The sequence below is a fragment of the Carcharodon carcharias genome, chromosome 2 (genome assembly GCF_017639515.1).
Source record: "Carcharodon carcharias isolate sCarCar2 chromosome 2, sCarCar2.pri, whole genome shotgun sequence".
Lineage (NCBI taxonomy): Eukaryota > Metazoa > Chordata > Chondrichthyes > Lamniformes > Lamnidae > Carcharodon > Carcharodon carcharias.
The window spans coordinates 34903607-34921572 of record NC_054468.1 but is presented as its reverse complement, the minus strand read 5'-3'; the positions used below and the strand labels follow the sequence as shown (position 1 = coordinate 34921572).

Sequence of the window (17966 nt, the reverse complement as noted above, 5' to 3'; positions counted from 1 at the left end):
TGTGACCAGAAAGCCACAGTGACTTCCCCACTAAAATTGTGAATTAAAATGGTGGGGCCGAATATTTATTTGAACTCTGGGGCAATATTTAATGCCCTCCCCTATGGTGATTCTGGTGGAAGAAGAGCATTTAATCGGACAGGAGGTAGTGGGTGGGGACCCCACCTCCACCCTAATTAAGTCAGTGGTGGGAAGGCCCAAGGATGGCTTTCCCGTCTGTCACCAATTGAGGCCTTAATTTGACAATTAACGCTCATTTAAGGGCTTCATGCCGCCACCATTGGTAATAACCCAGCAGCGGGCTTGCCATGCAGAGAGCACAACAACCCATGCGGGGTTGCTTGCTCGGTCCCTCATTTACAGGCACAGAACCTGAATGAGGGGCCCAGCATTGGGAAGGTGGTGGGGCCAACTGTTGACTCCTTTTATCCCCTTTCCCCTGCAACCCCCACCCTGCAATCCCCTTTCCATCATCACTCACCAGTGACCTGGGATCCAGCAATGATTCTCGGCCTCGGGTGGGTGTCATACCGGCAGCAGCCACCACCACCCCCAGTGGTGCTGCCATTCAGTAGATCCGTGAGCCTCTGATTGGCCAGTAACTCCGGTGACAGTACCTCTGGAGTCCTTGATCCCAGGGGAGGCCCATCAGTGTCACTGAGAGCGACACCTAATTCAGCAGGCCTTTCCTAAAAGAGTCAACATGGGGCTCTCAGTGCTCTCCAGCTTTCAGGTGAGACCCTCCTCGCCTCCAGTAAGTATTGCACTAATCTCCATTTTTTAAAAGGGAACTGCCTGCTCAGAAGACTCAGGTTAAATTGAAGACATCACTGGGTATCTCAGCTCCTCAATTTTAATTGCCTACTTTCCTGACCTCATGTGGATGGATAAGGTTAAATTCAGTCCCCATGTTGCAGAGATTCCCCCATTTGTCCCAGCTCCCTGAGATTTTCACCTTTATGTATTTTCCAGGTGATCAATAGCCATGCCCAATATTTTGGAGATTATTTAATCAGACAGAAGGTGGTGAGTAGGGACATCACCTTCACCCTGATTAAGTTTGTGGCGGGAAGGCCAATTCACCCCAAACCCACCATCATTCAAGAATTTCCAAGGCTTCCCCTTCCTTTCTATTTCGTATTTTCTAAAAAATGTTTGCCCTAATTCCCTCTACAGATTTCCCCTGTGCGGCAATCACCTTGGCCGTGAATTTTTTCACATTCTGTAAATATGCATGAAATAATCACTGCTGATACCTAATGCTCCTAAGAATCATCTCTGCCTCCTCTTTGCCTTCAAGGTTTCATCTGTCAATCATGTTTCTGAAGTGCTCTTCCCCTCTCTGATATTTGTACCTGAACATTTTCAATCCTTCCTAATCATCTTAAGTATCATTTTATAAATTGGCTATATTACAAGCCATTGGCACTTGCTAACCCATCTTCACGTAATGCCTCCTACTACCATTTTTGCTGCCATGATCCCACTATCACATTCCTACTGCCCTAACATTAGCATTAACCAATTCCTTGTAAGCCTATAACTGGCATTTACAGTGCTGGGATATCCCTCTCCTGGAATACTTCTTGGAAGTGAAAGGCAAGGTCAATATGGGGCATAAATAGGTACCACGGAGAGAAAGGCAGTGGCATATGGTAGGATGAAGGGACTGATCACAATTAACCAAATGCGTTTGAAAAAACTAAAGCGCAGTAGTTAAAGTTGTGTCATACTTTTTCTTCATTTTGTGAGATTTAATATTTTCTACTTTCCCTTTTTACATGAAAACAGATATCAATGAATGTGCACAAAATCAGAGCAATTGTCCCTTGAATTCTTCATGCAGCAATACAGATGGCTCATACATGTGCCAGTGTAATAAAGGATTTGAAGGCCCTAACTGCACTGATATTGATGAATGTGGCAAATTTCTGTTTGACTGTCCTAATCACGCTAGCTGTCAAAACATGCCAGGTTCATTCATGTGCTCCTGTCTGCTTGGATACAAAGGAAATGAAACACTCTGTGAAGGTACTGACTGGTAAACCATATATTTGTTACCATATTGCTGACTATTTTAATGAATCCAAATATTATTGTAAAGAAGTTAACACTTCTTTAAAATAATGGATCACAGAATATTATAGAAGTGTGTTCTGAATTAAGTCATTATGCAATCAAAACGGTTTTAATATGTGTAACTGACTGAAAAGAACAAAACAGACTGTGTCAAGTACAGAAGCAAAATACTGCAGGTGCTGGAAGTTGAAATAAAAACAGAAAATGCTGGAAATGCTCAGCAGGTTAGCATCTGAGGAGAGAGAAATAGAGCTAACATTTTAGGCAGGTGACCGTTTGTCAGTTCTCCTGAAAGGTCACCAAGCTGAAAAGTTGGGTTAGATTTTCGTTTGTGGGTCCCAATCCTGTCATTGGGAGGCACAGTGCATCAGGCACCTGCACATGCTCGCACTAGAGCCCAGAGGGCAGTCTCTGGGTGTCCTATTCAATTAGATCCAGCAGATGGGTTCCTGAAGCTGGAGGATGAACAGGAGGTCTTCTAGCACTGAGAAATCAGCAGCCCCACCAGCAGAGGTGGGAGCTGTTGATGTAGGTAGGAGAAAGAGAGGGCACCTCAAGATGAAGGTGCTGTTTGAAGAGCTTTTATAAATTTTTAAAATCAAAGCTTGGAATTTTCATGGGGATAGTGTCTCCAACTTACCCAAAATTGCACTGAAGCACCGATGCCAGCAGTCCCACCCCCGAACCCAGCATCCACCAGTTTCATCACGGGGAGGGTGGGGCGGGGGGAAATAGGGGCAGGTTGCAGTGTGCACATCCATGGTGGATGGGGGTGCTTGGGATGGCATGAAGTGGCACTAAATTGGCATTGGGGCTATAAAGGGCAATGGAGAATAGGTAGAGAGGCATAGGTTGCCTTAGGGGGTATGAAGGGCCATGGGAATTGGGTAGAGAGGCTTGGGTTGCCACAGAGGGTATAAGGGGCCATGGGAGTGCATGGATGGGCATGGGTTGTGTGTGGCGGAGGGTGAAAGAGAGTGAAGGGTGACAGCTAGAGGGCTGTTTTTAGTTTTATTATTTTTCTTACAAGCTCCGGAGCACTGAAGATGGCCTTTCAGACAGCCCACCCCTGTACCCAACAGCCCCTTTGGCTGCTTCCGCACTGTTTCTGAGGGAGGGGGGAGGGCGGGCCTGAATCTGATTAACACTTGCCTCTCTGGAACCAAAATCAGACTATCAGGGGGCAGTTTCTCAGGAGTCGGGTTTGTGGAGTCAGGACTGACCCTGACTCTGTGCTTCCAGGCCAAAGGCACCACAACTGCCAAGCCATCATCGAGGAGAGCCAACCACTCCAATGGATAGCCAGCAATGACAGCTGTGGCCCTATGGCTACGGCAGGTGTGGGAGGAGGAGTGAGGAGGGGTTGGTTCCTACTTAGGTAGAGTGCTGCCACCACCCCCCAGGGCTGCTGTCGGATGGCCACTTCCACCCCTCAGCCGTGTTTTGGTCTCAGCATGCTGAAAGTAAAATTCCAGTCCATGTGTGCAGATTGACCATAATAGGCCGTTTACTTGGCCTAATTGGCTACCCACTACTTGCAGGATCTTAATCCTGCCTCCATGAAAATTGCCTGGAAGTGAGATCATGTTGGGAAACCAGCACAACAACTTATTGTCAGAAATTGCAGGTTTATCCACCTCTGGCCCTGCCTCTACATTGGAATGAAAATCCAGCCTGTTAACTCTGTTTCTCTCTCCACAGATGCTGCTTGGCCTGCTGAGTATTTCCAGCATTTTCTGTTTTCATTTCTGTGAAGTACCAATTGATGGGGATCCACTTTTTTTTTCTTAACCCAAAATTTATAACGCTACATCAACATAATTGCAATAAATAATTTATCTGAAGTGCAAAATATACAGCAGTTTCTTCATATTAAAATATAACAGTTTTAAATACCTGGAGAATTAGATTTTCTTTCCATCAACTTAAATAGAGGGAAAATCAGGCAAGATCACTCTGTGATTATGTACTTCTCCTCCCACACTCCTCGAATTTCCTGCATTCGCTATAGCCAGGTAACCCATTAGCCCCAGACACACTATTAGGAACTTCTGACCCTGAATATCCTCAAAGTAGCTTCATTATGAACTTAATATGGGTAAAATAAAATGTAATTGTTTTGATAATGTGTATTCCCTAATGGAATTTCCTTGTGTTGCAGATGTTGATGAGTGTGCAGAGGGCATTGCAATTTGTCCTTCAAATGAAACCTGTGAAAACACGATTGGAAATTATACTTGCATTTGCCCTGCTGGATCTCAAAGGGTAGATGGTTCTTGCCAAGGTAAGCGACGAAACATCTGTTCGTTTGTGCCTTTAAATGAGCATGTGACATAGGTATCTAATATTCTATAGAGATTCCATGTGGGACATCATATAGCATAAGTAACATCTGCAGCTGTTCTGGAAACATACTAGGACAATACCTAAGCTGGAACTTCATTTCTTCTTAAGTAGTTGTTTCCTAGGGGTGAATTTTTCTATTTACCATTGGGCCAGAGAGGGGCAGGAATGGAGCAGCTGCCCATTTTACACACAACCCAATTGTCATTTTCATTAATCATTCAATTTCCAAAATTGAAACCAATCTGTTCCTGCTTGGTGTTTAACATCACACTTTTGTATCAAGTACACAGATTTGTGTTTAATATCTTTACACTTTATAAATAATGCTACTAATTTAATATTTTTGACATTTTACAAGCTTTGTAGTTTTCCACTCACAACTATTGACAGTAACTTGCATTCTTTGTGTAAATGCCATTTTTTAAAAAGCATGTTAACTACAAAACTAATTGTTCTCTCTGAATACATTTTCCTTTTTCTATTTTTAATTATTGGAAATTCCCATGTAAACTGGTCAGTTTTTAATTGTTACACCTCACATCCCATGATGCTTATTAAACATAAATACTATATAATCTAAAACTAATGTAACAAACACTTGTATCCTCTAGAGTTTAGAAGAGTAAGAGACAACTTGATTGAAACATACAAGTTCCTGGAGGGCCCGAGGATCAATGCGGAGAGGATTTTTCGACTTGTGGCAGAATCTAGTACTAGGGGTCACTGTTTAAAAATAAGAGGTCGCCCATTTAGAACAGAAATGAGGAGAAAGTTTTTCTCTCAAAGCATTGTGAGTCTTTGGAACTCTCTTCCTCAAAAGGCAGTGGAAGCAGAGTCTTTGAATATTTTTAAGGCAAAGTTAGAAAGATTCTTGATAAGCAAAGGTGTGAACGGTTACTGGGGTTAGGCAGGAATGTGGAGTTGAAGTTACAGTCAGATCAGCCATGATCTTATTGAATAGCAGAGCAAACTCGAAGGGCCAAATGGCTCCTAATTCATAAGTTCGTATGTAACACCAAAGAGTAAGAAGGAATTAAGGGGACAATTTTCTCTCCATCGGGGGGATTGTGCAGGTGCGCTCGTGATCGGCCACCATTTTATGTGGGGGGGGGCCAATTAAAGCCCGCCCAGCGTGACACACTCCCGGAAGCGCTGAGCGCTCCCTGTGCAGACAGGAGGTCATTCCCTGAGCCGGGGCCTGCACTCTTTCATGCATGCACGCGAAAGAGCACAGAAATCTCTGAGGCACAGAGCTGCTTCGGGGAGATTAGTTTTAAGTTTAAATAATTTTAATAAAGGGGAAAAAAAATTTCAAGACATGTCCCCTCATGTAAAACTGTCACATGAGCTGGGACATGTCTATGAATTTTATTTAAAAATTTTCAAACCTTTAAAAACCTCCATGAAAACTCATCCCACCCGTGGATGATGTTCCATGAAAAATGCGAAGGCCACCCGGGCTCTTGTCTGCTCACCAACCTTAAAGATGGACAGGCAGCTCCGTTTATTGTTTTAATTAATAGTTAACTGGCCCTAATAGGCCTTTGAAATAGGCTGACTTGGGTGCGCGCCCGCCGAACTGAAAATCTGAATGATGCGCAGTGACGTCAGGATGCACGCCAGACGTCACCGTGCGTTATTGTGCACCTCAGTGAGCAGGCCCCACCGCACCCACGCCCCCCCCCCCCTCCCACCCCCGCTCATCAAGCCGAAGATTCTGCTCTCGGCTTCAGAGCTTTATTACTGTAATATTATCCTCATACATTTTAAGCTGTTATTTTGCTGCCATTTTCATGTAAGTGAAAAGATTGCTGTGAGATTGGATCCTTCTATCTTACACTCTAGGGGCAGAATATTTAGCTCGGCGGGTAGGCACGCGCCTGACCCGACCGAGTGTAAAATGACAGGTGTTGACGTCAGCCAATCGTGCCAATGTCAACGCGTAGTCGCGTGGTTGTTCGGTCGGCAGACGCACACTGGAGCCGTCAGTGCGCCTGTTGACAATTAAAAGACCTGTTAAGGCCATTAAGTTATCACCTGTCCTGAATTTTTCACTGCCCATTCAACCTAACAGTTGAGGGGCAGCCAAAAAGGCCAAGTGGCCTTTGCATTTTTTTGGAAACGTCATCCATGGGCAGGATGAGGTTTCCTAAAGCAAATACAAATGAAATAAAAACTTTAATTTTTAATTAAAAACATGTGACAGAGTCACATGAGGGGACATGTTTTATTAAATTTTTCTGTTGTTTGATAATTTTTTCAATATAATTTTTTCAAAGTACGCGGTGAACTCCTGCACACCCTGTCTTAGGAGAACATCATCTGCTTCTGCACCTACTGCATAAAGAAAGGAACTGATTGGGCGCTTTGACTCCTTTTTTTAAACATCTGATACAGCTCAGTACTGGAGAAAATGGTGTTTCTATAACTCCAACTGCTGGAATCACTGTGAGCCCTCGAGGCAGTCAAACAAGTGGGGAAAAGGCAGGGACTGCTCACCAAGTATGGTCATCATTACCTCTCTCTGCTGTGTCCCCTTCTAAAACCAAAATTTCTGTGAGCTGCTTTCAAAGATTCCTTCACTCTGTAGTTCCTTCGCTAACACCGGTGTCTCTTTTCACATTGATGTCTCCAAGGCTGCCACTATGCTCTGAGATTGAGCCCGTCCATTGTGGACTCTAGGCATGGGACTTGGTTCTTATTCACACTGTAGGCAAACTCTGTTACCTGCTCAATACTTGTTTATTAATACTCCAACTAAAAAGGTTACAGAGTCGGCACATAGCTGCTAAGCACAATTGCAACCCCTTTTGAGCGAGGGAGAGTCTAATACATGACTGACTGATGTCTATAGTACATCATCATCTACGTCATACATCATGATATCCCATCTGTTAACCCTTTATACTACAAAGATGGCAATAAATTTGGGAATCGGGCCAGTGACCTGACTCCTAAATGTAATAAAACAAGACGTGAGGCAATTTCCAATAGTTGGCATGGTACTGCGTAGAGTTTGTACTGGAGGTAATATCATTAAAATCCACACTTGTAAACTGCACTTGAAAAAATTCCATTCAGTCCACTAAACATCCTAGGAACTTGCTGAAATAATATTCAATGTGTTTAATGTTTTAAAATGGTTATCACTCCCACCTAATTATTTGTAACAAGACTTAGTCATCTGGGGGCAAAGCTCTGCATGTTTCCAAGTATGCAGGCATGCGACCTTTTTTTTGCAATTGCCATTGACATAAAGTAGCTTAAGACTAGTGTATGCAGTTAAAACAGAGCCCAAATTAAAGCACAATTTTCAAAATTCTCCCTCTGCCCTGTTTTCCTTATTGTACTTTTAAAAACTTCCTCCAAACTAAGATAGAGCAGCACGTTACCATTGCCAATATTTTGGGGGGGGGGTGCTTTATGCTAGTTATTCTCTTTGAGTTCAGTATCACTGACTGCTCCTGTAAGCAGATCTCATCTCCCCAATGAACTAAAATGTGCCTTGTCACACTCAGTATTGGGGTACATATAGTGAACTGCTGTTATTGAACTGAAAATCCTTGTCATTGCATTCCAAGTTACTGGACTGTGCACGTGCTGCAGATGACTTTCTTGACTTCAAAAGGCAGGAAATTAAACCCTTTGTCAGGCTATAGCATGGTGTATTAACTACTTTATAAATTATTAAATAGCAACATATAAAATAAAACAATAGATTTACTGTAAATACAAACTTCACTGTTCTCCTTTAGATGCAAAAGTAGAGCAAAAGTTATTTTATTGTGCTAGCCGCCAACATAAAACAATCCTTATTTCTATCGTAACTATCCACCACCCACAGATTACTAACTACTGACTTCCACCTTGTCTCTGCTGGCTTCAGGCAGTTTGTTTTCTTGGTGTAATATAGCACACAATATAGCTCCCCGTTTCCTTAGAAGCAATGGTAGAACAAAGAACATTTTTAGTAGTCAGCCATTCACAAGCTTCCAAATACCGTGGATATTTACTGATCAGCGTAATCTCTAGCACCTTTTGAATCTCAAGACCTATAATTGTTGGAAATCCATGCTTAACCGGACAGCTATCAAGAACACCACTGGGAAGGATGATAGCAACGACTCACTCAACAGACATTTGAATATTGAGTCATTCCTTGTTCTACAGGAACAGCTAATTTTACATTTGTAGCTGATTTAAACTGTGTGTGCAATAATCAGCAAGAGAAAATTCAATAAATAATCCATCATAAACACTTTGAGAATAATTTTCTCAGCCAACATGAGTCTACATGCATGCAGGGAGATAAGTTCCCTGAAATTCATTTCGGGTTGGGATTCCAACTCATCTGGGTTTCCTCAGGGTGGGTTCCAAGAAATCGCACTGAATCTGGTGGGAAATCAATTAAGGCAATTGAAAAGGCAATGAAGAACTTCATTAACTCTGGATTCTGACTTTTCTAGCCAGGGCACCTGTTTCGCAATCTGTCAGCAACTCAGAATAGTCACTGAGGCGAGTGCACAGTGGAAAGAGCTTTCTCAATGAAACTGACAGGCTGGAAAGGCTTTGATCAGTGAAACTAGAGAGTTCCAGCCTTGGATAGGTGAAAGATGCTGTTCAAAGCGTTTCTCTCTGAGAGTGCTTTCACTGCTTGACATGTTCTTGGAAGGTACTTCACTAACATTCAGCTGCACTTTCCTGCTACCTGCTTTCACCATCGGTACAGCTTATGCATCTCAAGCTTGAATCTTTGATGAGGGTTGAGAGCAGAAACAAAACCATTGCTAACAGCAGCAGGAGCAGAACCAGCAGTGATTTTAGCTGCCTTCTGCTCAGCCACATGCCTTGCCCAAAGGACAGAGGGGATGGAGACTGATACCGAGCTGGAAGGAGGCGAGACCATGAGCGTGGGGTGTCCAGGTAGGGGTCAGCTTTCTTAATATGTCTGAGTGCCAGTGCCTCAAAAGGCTTAGGCTCTTCTCACAGGCCAGTGCTGACATCTGCAGACCTTCAGGTACATGAGCTGTGTTTGGAGAAGTGCCTTTATGTATGTGTTTGCCGTTGGCTTGTCATAATCATGTGACCTCTGATTTCATTGTCTGTGTGTAAAGGCTTGACTGCCTGGAACATGGTGTCAGGAGTGTGCAGCTGTATTGAATGGATTTTGATAGCTGTAAGAGAGCCAGCCACTGTAAGAAACAGCAGAGAATAATTAAAACTTGAGAGTCTGCAACTTTGTACAAGACATTGACTGCTGGGTGGGTCAGTTTGGTTTTGAATATTCCAGTACTTGCTCCTGTAGAGATGAGGGGAGATTTGGGAGCGAATTGGAAATTCTTCCAGTCTCGATGGTAGAACTGTGAAATTGTCACAAAGCCAAATAAGAAACCTGAACAAATAAGAGTAGCAACTCTGTTATCAGTGCTGGAGAAGCTGTATTAGACCCAGGACCTCATTGAGGATCAGAAAAGCCAGAATTGTCAAATTTTGAAGGCCTTGAAAGTCTACTTTGAACCTCTACTAATGTTATTTATGAACGTTATGTGTTTAACATCAGAACAAAGGGAGAAAGAGAGAATATTGATCATGGTGTGACTGCGCTGAGATATTTAACTGAATCTTGTGAGTTTGGGCAACTGAAGGATGATCAGTGATAGGAACAAGAGATGCCACCATGAGAGTACATCTGCTGACAGAAGAGAAACATACTCTCAAGAAAGCTTTTGACATATGCAGAAGCTCCAAGGTTCGTAATCATCAGCTGGACAGTATGAATTGGAGAACAGCAGCTTTGTGCTTTGCTGAGAGACAGACCAGGCCTCATGAGTGCAAGATAATGAAGAAAAGGAAGAAATATTTACAGAAGGACCAACAGAAAGATCAAGTTTAGGGTACAGAATGTAAGTATTATGGAGGATACCACATGAAAGGAAACATTCCATTGTGGGGAAAGCAGTGCTCTAACTGCAAGAAACTGAATCACCTTGCATGCAAGTGTTTTGCTGGAAAGAGGAAATGTACATATCAGAGTTGAATTGGAAGACATGAAGGACAAGATTCCAGCTGAGTATATACCGTGGCAAATGCACAATAAACTGAAGTCTTCAATGAACCAAGCTGTGTGAGATCTGAACAAACAAATTTTAGACAACACAAAGGTACCAGGAGGAAATAATGACCCTCAATTCCACAGTTAGCAGCTCAAAGCGGGAGTTGATAAAACTCAACCAGATGAACAGCTAGGCAAAACAGCAGGCAGAAAAGGCACATGAAGAAGTTGCAACCTTGAAAGATTCCTTGAAGAATCAATATGTAACCATAAAAAAACATGAGAAGCCAGTCAGGATACAAACCCTCAATGCTCTCAACAACATGTAAACTTGGGACATATGTAGAAAAATTGTCATTTCAGTCATACATGGTGTAAGTGAACAACCAAATATACCGGCACAACCGCAAGCAAATATGATCAACTAGTGAAGCTGTTCCCTCACTACAATTGACCGGTCAGGGAGAAAGGATGTCACCAGCTGTACTGAGTAGAGAACTACTCAGAAAATCTCAGAGGTCCAAGTGTCCCCAACAACTGCAATGGAACAACAACAATCACCAAGTTGACATGGTCCATGGGAACAACACTCTCCGGACAAGGAACATCACCCAGATGAACAGCCAATGTCAGCGTGCACACATACCCTTGAGACCTGCATGATTTAAAGACTTTGTGTGCAATGCATGTGCAATGACTGACTAGTAGAATAAACAGTTGTGAGCACATGAGCGCATTGGGTGTATAGTGGATAACCTGGGTAACTCACAGTCACACAGGATCATGCATGCCAATGTGTCTTCTGTTCACCAGGAAAAGGGGGATGTTTATATCCTTTGTTCGATATCAAAAAGGGGATGTTAGAGTTTTGAAATGTAATCAGTCTGATGTCATATCTGGCTTTCTATAGATATGTGACTATGCCATGAGGCAGTCTTTCTGTAAACAGATGTCTTAAGTTCAGTTCAATAAAGCCTCTCACTGATGAAGCACTGCTGTCCTTAAACCTGAAACAGACTCTACACCATAAAATAGGTTGGCACCATTAAGTCTCAAGGTAAAAAATGGCTTGTGACTATTGTATAACATCAATTTAATATGCAGTATCAGATAGCCACTGGTGCTATGTGCAACATCATGAATTTGGCAGTGAAGTTGCTCAAGATGGTGACCCGAAAATGAAGCTGTCGAAGGTTAAGTTGAGACTATATGATGGGACAACGCTCACCCCAAGAGAACAAACTAAGCTGAGAGCCCAATGCAATGGGAAGCAAGATTTGAAGTTTCAAATGGTGGACATTAAGCAGATTTCACTCATCTCAGCTAAAACAAGTCAAAAGCTTGGACTGGTAACTATCCATGTAGCAGAAGGTGTTTGCAGTTTTTTGCACAACACAAAGCCATTGATTGCTGAACAGATCCTAAAAAATTACAAAGATATTTTCATAGGTCTTGTAAGTAGTTGAGAATGTGAGGCCAACTCAGTATCTTCCAAGGGGAATTCTAGCTCACTTCAAGTCTAGCCTGAAAGAATGGATAGAGGAACTTGAAAAGGTAAGAGTAATCAAGAAAGCAACAAGTCCTCCAAATGGATTAGCAGCATGGTAACAGTTTAAAAAAACTGGAAAAATGAGTGTGTGCATTGATCCAGTAAAGCTTTAAAGAGATTTCACTACCCAATGCCAACCATTGAAAAAATGTTGCTGCAACGTCCCAAGGCAAAGCTGTTTCCTACCCTTGATGCAAAAGGTGGATACTGGCAAGGGTAGTTGGAGGAAAGCAGCAATTTTCTGACCTCATTCTGGATGCCATTTGGGAAGTGCAGTTGGCTACACATGCCGTTTGGCACTTCTAGTGCTCTGAAAGCCACCAGCATGAGATAGTCAATGACCTTTCAGGAGTGAAAGCATTGTGGATGATCTGCTGGTCTGGATGTGGAGATAAAATGAAAGAAGTCTTAGCAGACTATGATCAGAAATAGTGAAACTGCCAGAAAGAGAGCTTTCCAGCTGAACCTGAAGCAGAACCAAAAAAAAATGCACCTAAAGGTGTCGTGTACTGACAGCAAAAGGAGTTCACCCCAATCCGTGAGCTGTAGCAGAGATGCAGCAACCAACAGATGTGAAGGCAGTGAAACAATTTATTGGATTTGTGAACTACCTAGCATTGATCTTGCCCAATTTGTCATCAGAGTGTGAACCTTTATGCAAACTTACTGCAAAGGATGTTCAGTCATTTTGGGATACAGAACAAGAAGTAGCTTTCACTTGAATCAAACAACTAGTGACAACAATGTCAGTATGACAATGTCATGAATGAAGTCACCCAAGACAGCACTTAGACCAACCCTCATGCAGCAAGGACAACCAGTTGCATTTGCACCCAGAGCATTAACACAAACTGAACAATGCCAGGTCCAGACTGACAAAAAGCACCTGTCTATTGTCTTTGCTTGTGAGTTGATGAGGAAGAAGTGATTTCACTAACAGCACAAGGAACTGAACAACAATTGCTCCCTGAGGTTATCCATCCCACAACAAAGGCAAAGGATGAGTAGCAACAATTACCACAACAGCAACACTCGCCATGGCAACAACATTCCCTGCAGACACAATATCACCCCATGAACAAGCAGACACCAGACGAACAGCCAAAACAACTTGCACGGGTACCATTATAATACCTAAATGCTTTAAAGATTGTGTGTTAAATGCATATGTAATAACAAATTAAAGTGGGACAGGCTTCAACAGTTTGCTGTACATGCGTGATGATTTTTATTGTCGACCATTTATGTGTGTAACTTGCAACTGCAGATGATAGTGTATGCAGGTTGCTTTTCTTTCTATGTAAACAAGGATGTTTGGAGAAGTGCCTTTGTGCATGTGCATGTGACATTGGCTTGTCACAGTCATGTAACCTCTGATGTCAAACTTTGTATATAAAGGCTTGAGAGCAGAAGTCATTTCATCCACCACTTGGAACAAGCTGCTTCCTACTGATGCCTTCCCAGATGTTTATCGCTGGAAGGTTCCCCCACCACCGTCAACCCCACCCCTCTCCCAGGTCGCAGCCTGTCATCAAAATATGTTTTTTCTTCTCCTGCATGGATATAATGCCTTGTGTGGAGATGAGGAAAGGACAATATTTGTAGAGGGTAACCTAGTAGGCATGGGTGCAAGAGGGCAATAGGCTGAAGTTGAGTGTAAGTATTGGCTGTTCAGATGGGAATGCAAAGTGAGTGGAGAGAGATGAATGGACGCACCTGCAAGGTGTCTTCCAAGGACTGCTGTACAAGAGAATACTGAGAAAGTCAGCGTGTAGAACTTTGCACCTACGAGTGCAATGCACTCACTTTTTCTGCCCTCCTAAGGCCCCTGGATCTTCTTGTGCACTATTTCATTTTGGAGGAACCACACTTCAGCAGCTAACATCCCCAGTTACTTCCACTGATGCCTGCTTTATTGGTGAGGTTGTGCTCTTCCTTACATCCTTGGGAGAGCTCATCTCACTGTGGCCCCTCACACACCGCAGCAGGACTTTGAGGTAAGAGTCAGAGACGAAGCAGCCTTCCCAGGTCTCCTCTCCAATGCTATGCTTGCTGCATCCTAAAAATCCAAATGAAGTGAGCTCTATAACTCGTAAATTAGAAATCCTTCCTTTCATAGGATGGCTGTGCCATCCGGAAGACCCTCCCTGATTGGCTGGGGAACCCAGAGATGAGATGCCAAAGCCATGGCTCTGGGAAAGAGTCTCAGCTAAGCTTGATAATTAGTAATTTGGGTTCTTGACCCAATGTGCTTCTGTTGTAATGACTGATGTTTGTGTCATTCGAGTCAATGGCAGCAGATAGGGTATAAAAACTAAATTACAAAGTTTGCAAAATGTGCTGTAATTGGCATTGGGAAAGTTGACTGCAATACAATCTATCCCTGTTCATTTTCAATTATTCAACCATCAAAGAATTTAAAAAGACAAACTTGTTGCACAATTATATTGTTCTGTTTTCATTTCAGATATTGATGAATGCCAAAACCTAGTCTATTGTTCAAAACCTGGGCAACGCTGTGTTAACACTGAAAACTCTTTTAAATGTGAATGCAAGAATGGATTTGAAAATAGCAATGGAACGTGTAAAGGTACCTAAAGATTGTAAAAGAATTTCACCTGACATAACTGACAATCAGCAACTTATGATAAATAACAAGTTGGGATTAATGTGCACTGGTGTAAAGGGATTTTGAATCAATAGTTCAATAGGAATAGTTCTAAAGTTACCACTATTGTTTGTTAGAGTCATGTTATTCATTCAGCTACGTATTTGATTTAACCTTTAATATTAAAGCTGTTAAAAATGGGGCAAGTTATTTTATCTCACCCAGCACCATATCACCCAATGTACTATTTTACAAGCTGAATTTTATCAGCTCACTGCAGACAGGCTCTGAAGTGGGAGACCATGTAAAATGGTGGCAAAGGGTATTCGGAAGGAAGGCAGACATCTTCTCATCACCAGAAAATATTATCAGTGCCTGGAATGGCAGTAGATGCAGACAGCCAATTATTTAGCCAGTTAACGGCCACTTCCCAGGGATCCCACCAGATATATCGGGGCAGCAGCCTTCCAGCAGGTCCCTAGAAGGGGCCGTCCATTATGGCCGCTCCATGGCCCATGGAGAGGGCCCCCTGTGGCAATGGTTCTCCACTACTCTGACAGCATTGCTGGAGAGCTCACTCTCCAATTGCCAGGGCCTGCCTGGCTGGCTGGCTCCGAAAAAGTGAAAAAAACTCTGGCCTGAACTTGGAGGACACATTAGCTTAGAGGCACCATCATCTTCTCCCTTCAGCCTCAGCAGCGGCCACTATTATTGCTTGTGCTGCTGAGGCTGTCAGGTACTGGCCCCCTGGTTGCGCTGCCAGCTCTGAGAGGCAAGCAACTTTAATTGGCCCCCACCAGTAAAATCTCATCCAGGCTCCCACTGTCCACCTATGCAGGCTCTGGACCCACTTTTAGTCCCGGCAATAAGCCTACCTAGATGTTGGGAAAATTAAACCCGACGTGCAAGCCTGGAGAGTGAAACTGGCTATTAATTCATCAGAAAATACAGCTAAGCTTATATAGAAATTCCCATACAACAACATACGTGCACACTGAATAATAATCAGGAGTAGCATCCCTGACAAGTTTTCTCCTCAATAACTTGAGGATGCTGAGCTCAACAATAGGACTGCCAGCATCACAGCTAAGACCAACCATCTCAGCAAAGATAATAAACAACAAATCTGGACTCTTCTAGGTTTACCTGGGCTTTTCTTTGTGCACCAAACCTTGTAATTACTTAATGAGATAAAGGGAGTCACTTGCGAAACTTAAATAGCCCCTATATTAGCATTGCGAAATGTAGCTTTACTCATTGAGGAGTTGTGCAGTTCCATCTCAACACTTATTGCATCCTGCTGTGCCATTTTTCCTCCAACATTTATAAAAAAAAATTAAAGTATCAGTTCAGAAGCCTTAATGTTTCTTTGCACAATTCAGAATTGGGGATAGTTGAAACTTCAAAGTTGCAAACGCAGAAATATGGAAAATTAAACCCTTTTATTTCTGTTATTTTTTAAAATTTTAATAAGGTCGCATAATATAGCTCTTTATATAACCCAGTCACTATATGAGGCCTAATTGAGAACTATATGAGTGGATACCCAGTTACTAATATCAGAAATTATACTTTGCAGATATAAATGAATGCCTGAATGAAGAATTAAATAACTGCTCCAAAACTCAAGGTCTCTGCGCTAATGTGGAGGGTTCATACAGCTGTCAGTGTAAGGCAGGTTATTCTGGAGATGGCATTAGTTGCAGTGGTAAGCATAAAATCGATCAATCTATATATTTTTGTCAAAAACAAAAACAGAATTACCTGGAAAAACTCAGCAGGTCTGGCAGCATCGGCGGAGAAGAAAAGAGTTGACGTTTCGAGTCCTCATGACCCTTCGACAGAACTGTCGAAGGGTCATGAGGACTCGAAACATCAACTCTTTTCTTCTCCGCCGATGCTGCCAGACCTGCTGAGTTTTTCCAGGTAATTCTGTTTTTGTTTTGGATTTCCAGCATCCGCAGTTTTTTTGTTTTTATATATATATATTTTTGTGTTGGCTTTTGCAAAATTCCCAGTAAACAAATCAAGCCAAAACTCAAAAATAAAAAATTGGCCCAAATCTTCCAGTCACTAGATGGTCAGAGATGGGAAGTAAGTTGGGAGATGTGTGTCTGGAGCCTGTGGAAGTCCTGACACTCAGACATACACAGAAATTGTCCGGGGACTTCAAACTTCTGATGGACTGGTTTCCTCTGCCCAGGACCCTGTGTGAATGTCTCTGACTCTAAGCTCAGAGCAGAGACTTGGGCCAGATGCGCAGGATTTATGTGAATACTTACCCTGGAAATGAACACAGTTCTCCTGGTGTAACTGAGTGGTTAGCCAGTGTAACTCAACTAAGCAATGCAACCAACACACCTGACTACCCCCAAAATACCCAACCACCCAGATGACCAGATCCAACTAACCCCACTGATCACCCCACCCACCCCCAACCAGACCTGACACCCCTGCCCAGCACCCTATTGCCTATTGACCACCTGATTACCCCACCAAACTAACCATCACCCCACCCCACCCTGACCCAACTACCCACTCACCCACCTGCCCTCCTCACCTAACCCCCCGCCTAACCATTCACTAACTTACTCATTTACTGGAAGATTTTAAAAACTTCCCTGAATATGGAAGTTACTGGTTGTGAAAAGAGAGAATGTCCCTCCTTCTTCTGTCTCTTCTTGTGACTGATGATCTTCCCCTGGAGAGGTTGCAATGACCTTTTGACACTTCAACCGGGATCATAAGATACGGCTGGAAAATCAAAAAAGAATCGGGTCACAGAAATCTTCGTGGCCAATGTCCACAGGGAAGATTGTGACGTAGTGGTAATGTCATTGGACAAATAATCCAGAGGCCCAGGCTAATGCTCTGGGGACACAGGTTCAAATCCCACCACAGCAGCTGGTAGAATTTAATTTCAATTAACAAAAAATCTGGAATTTAAAGCTAGTCTCACTCATAGTGACCATGAAACTATCATTGATTGTCATAAAAACCCATCCAGTTCACTAATACCCTTTAGGGAAGGAAATCTGTCATCCCTACTTGGTCTGGCCTACATGTGACTCCAGACTTACAGCAATGCAGTTGACTCTTAACTGCCCTCTGAAAGGGCCTAGCAAGCCCACATCCCATGAAAGAATAAATGTTTAAAAATGTGCTCAGCATCGACACTGAAAGGAAGATTTGGTCCATTGATTTTACTTTATCTCCATGGATAATTACCCAGGACAAGCAATGAAATAAGTCATTTTCTAAAGCAATATAATAATTCATCATTAGGATGAACATTCTTTAGATTTAGTCCCACTGACACCATATGTAAAAAT

General features: G+C 42.8%; 1 protein-coding gene across 2 annotated transcripts in view; it reads left to right on the top strand.

The window, feature by feature from the left end:
* Positions 1-17966, top strand: part of LOC121292663 — a 188692-nt gene that overhangs the window by 99113 nt on the left and 71613 nt on the right. For both annotated transcript variants that reach the window (XM_041214933.1, XM_041214925.1), the window contains 4 exons: positions 1792-2031; positions 4241-4363; positions 14494-14616; positions 16214-16342. In XM_041214933.1, the coding sequence (XP_041070867.1) occupies positions 1792-2031; positions 4241-4363; positions 14494-14616; positions 16214-16342 (615 nt within the window). The remainder of the gene's footprint in view (positions 1-1791; positions 2032-4240; positions 4364-14493; positions 14617-16213; positions 16343-17966) is intronic.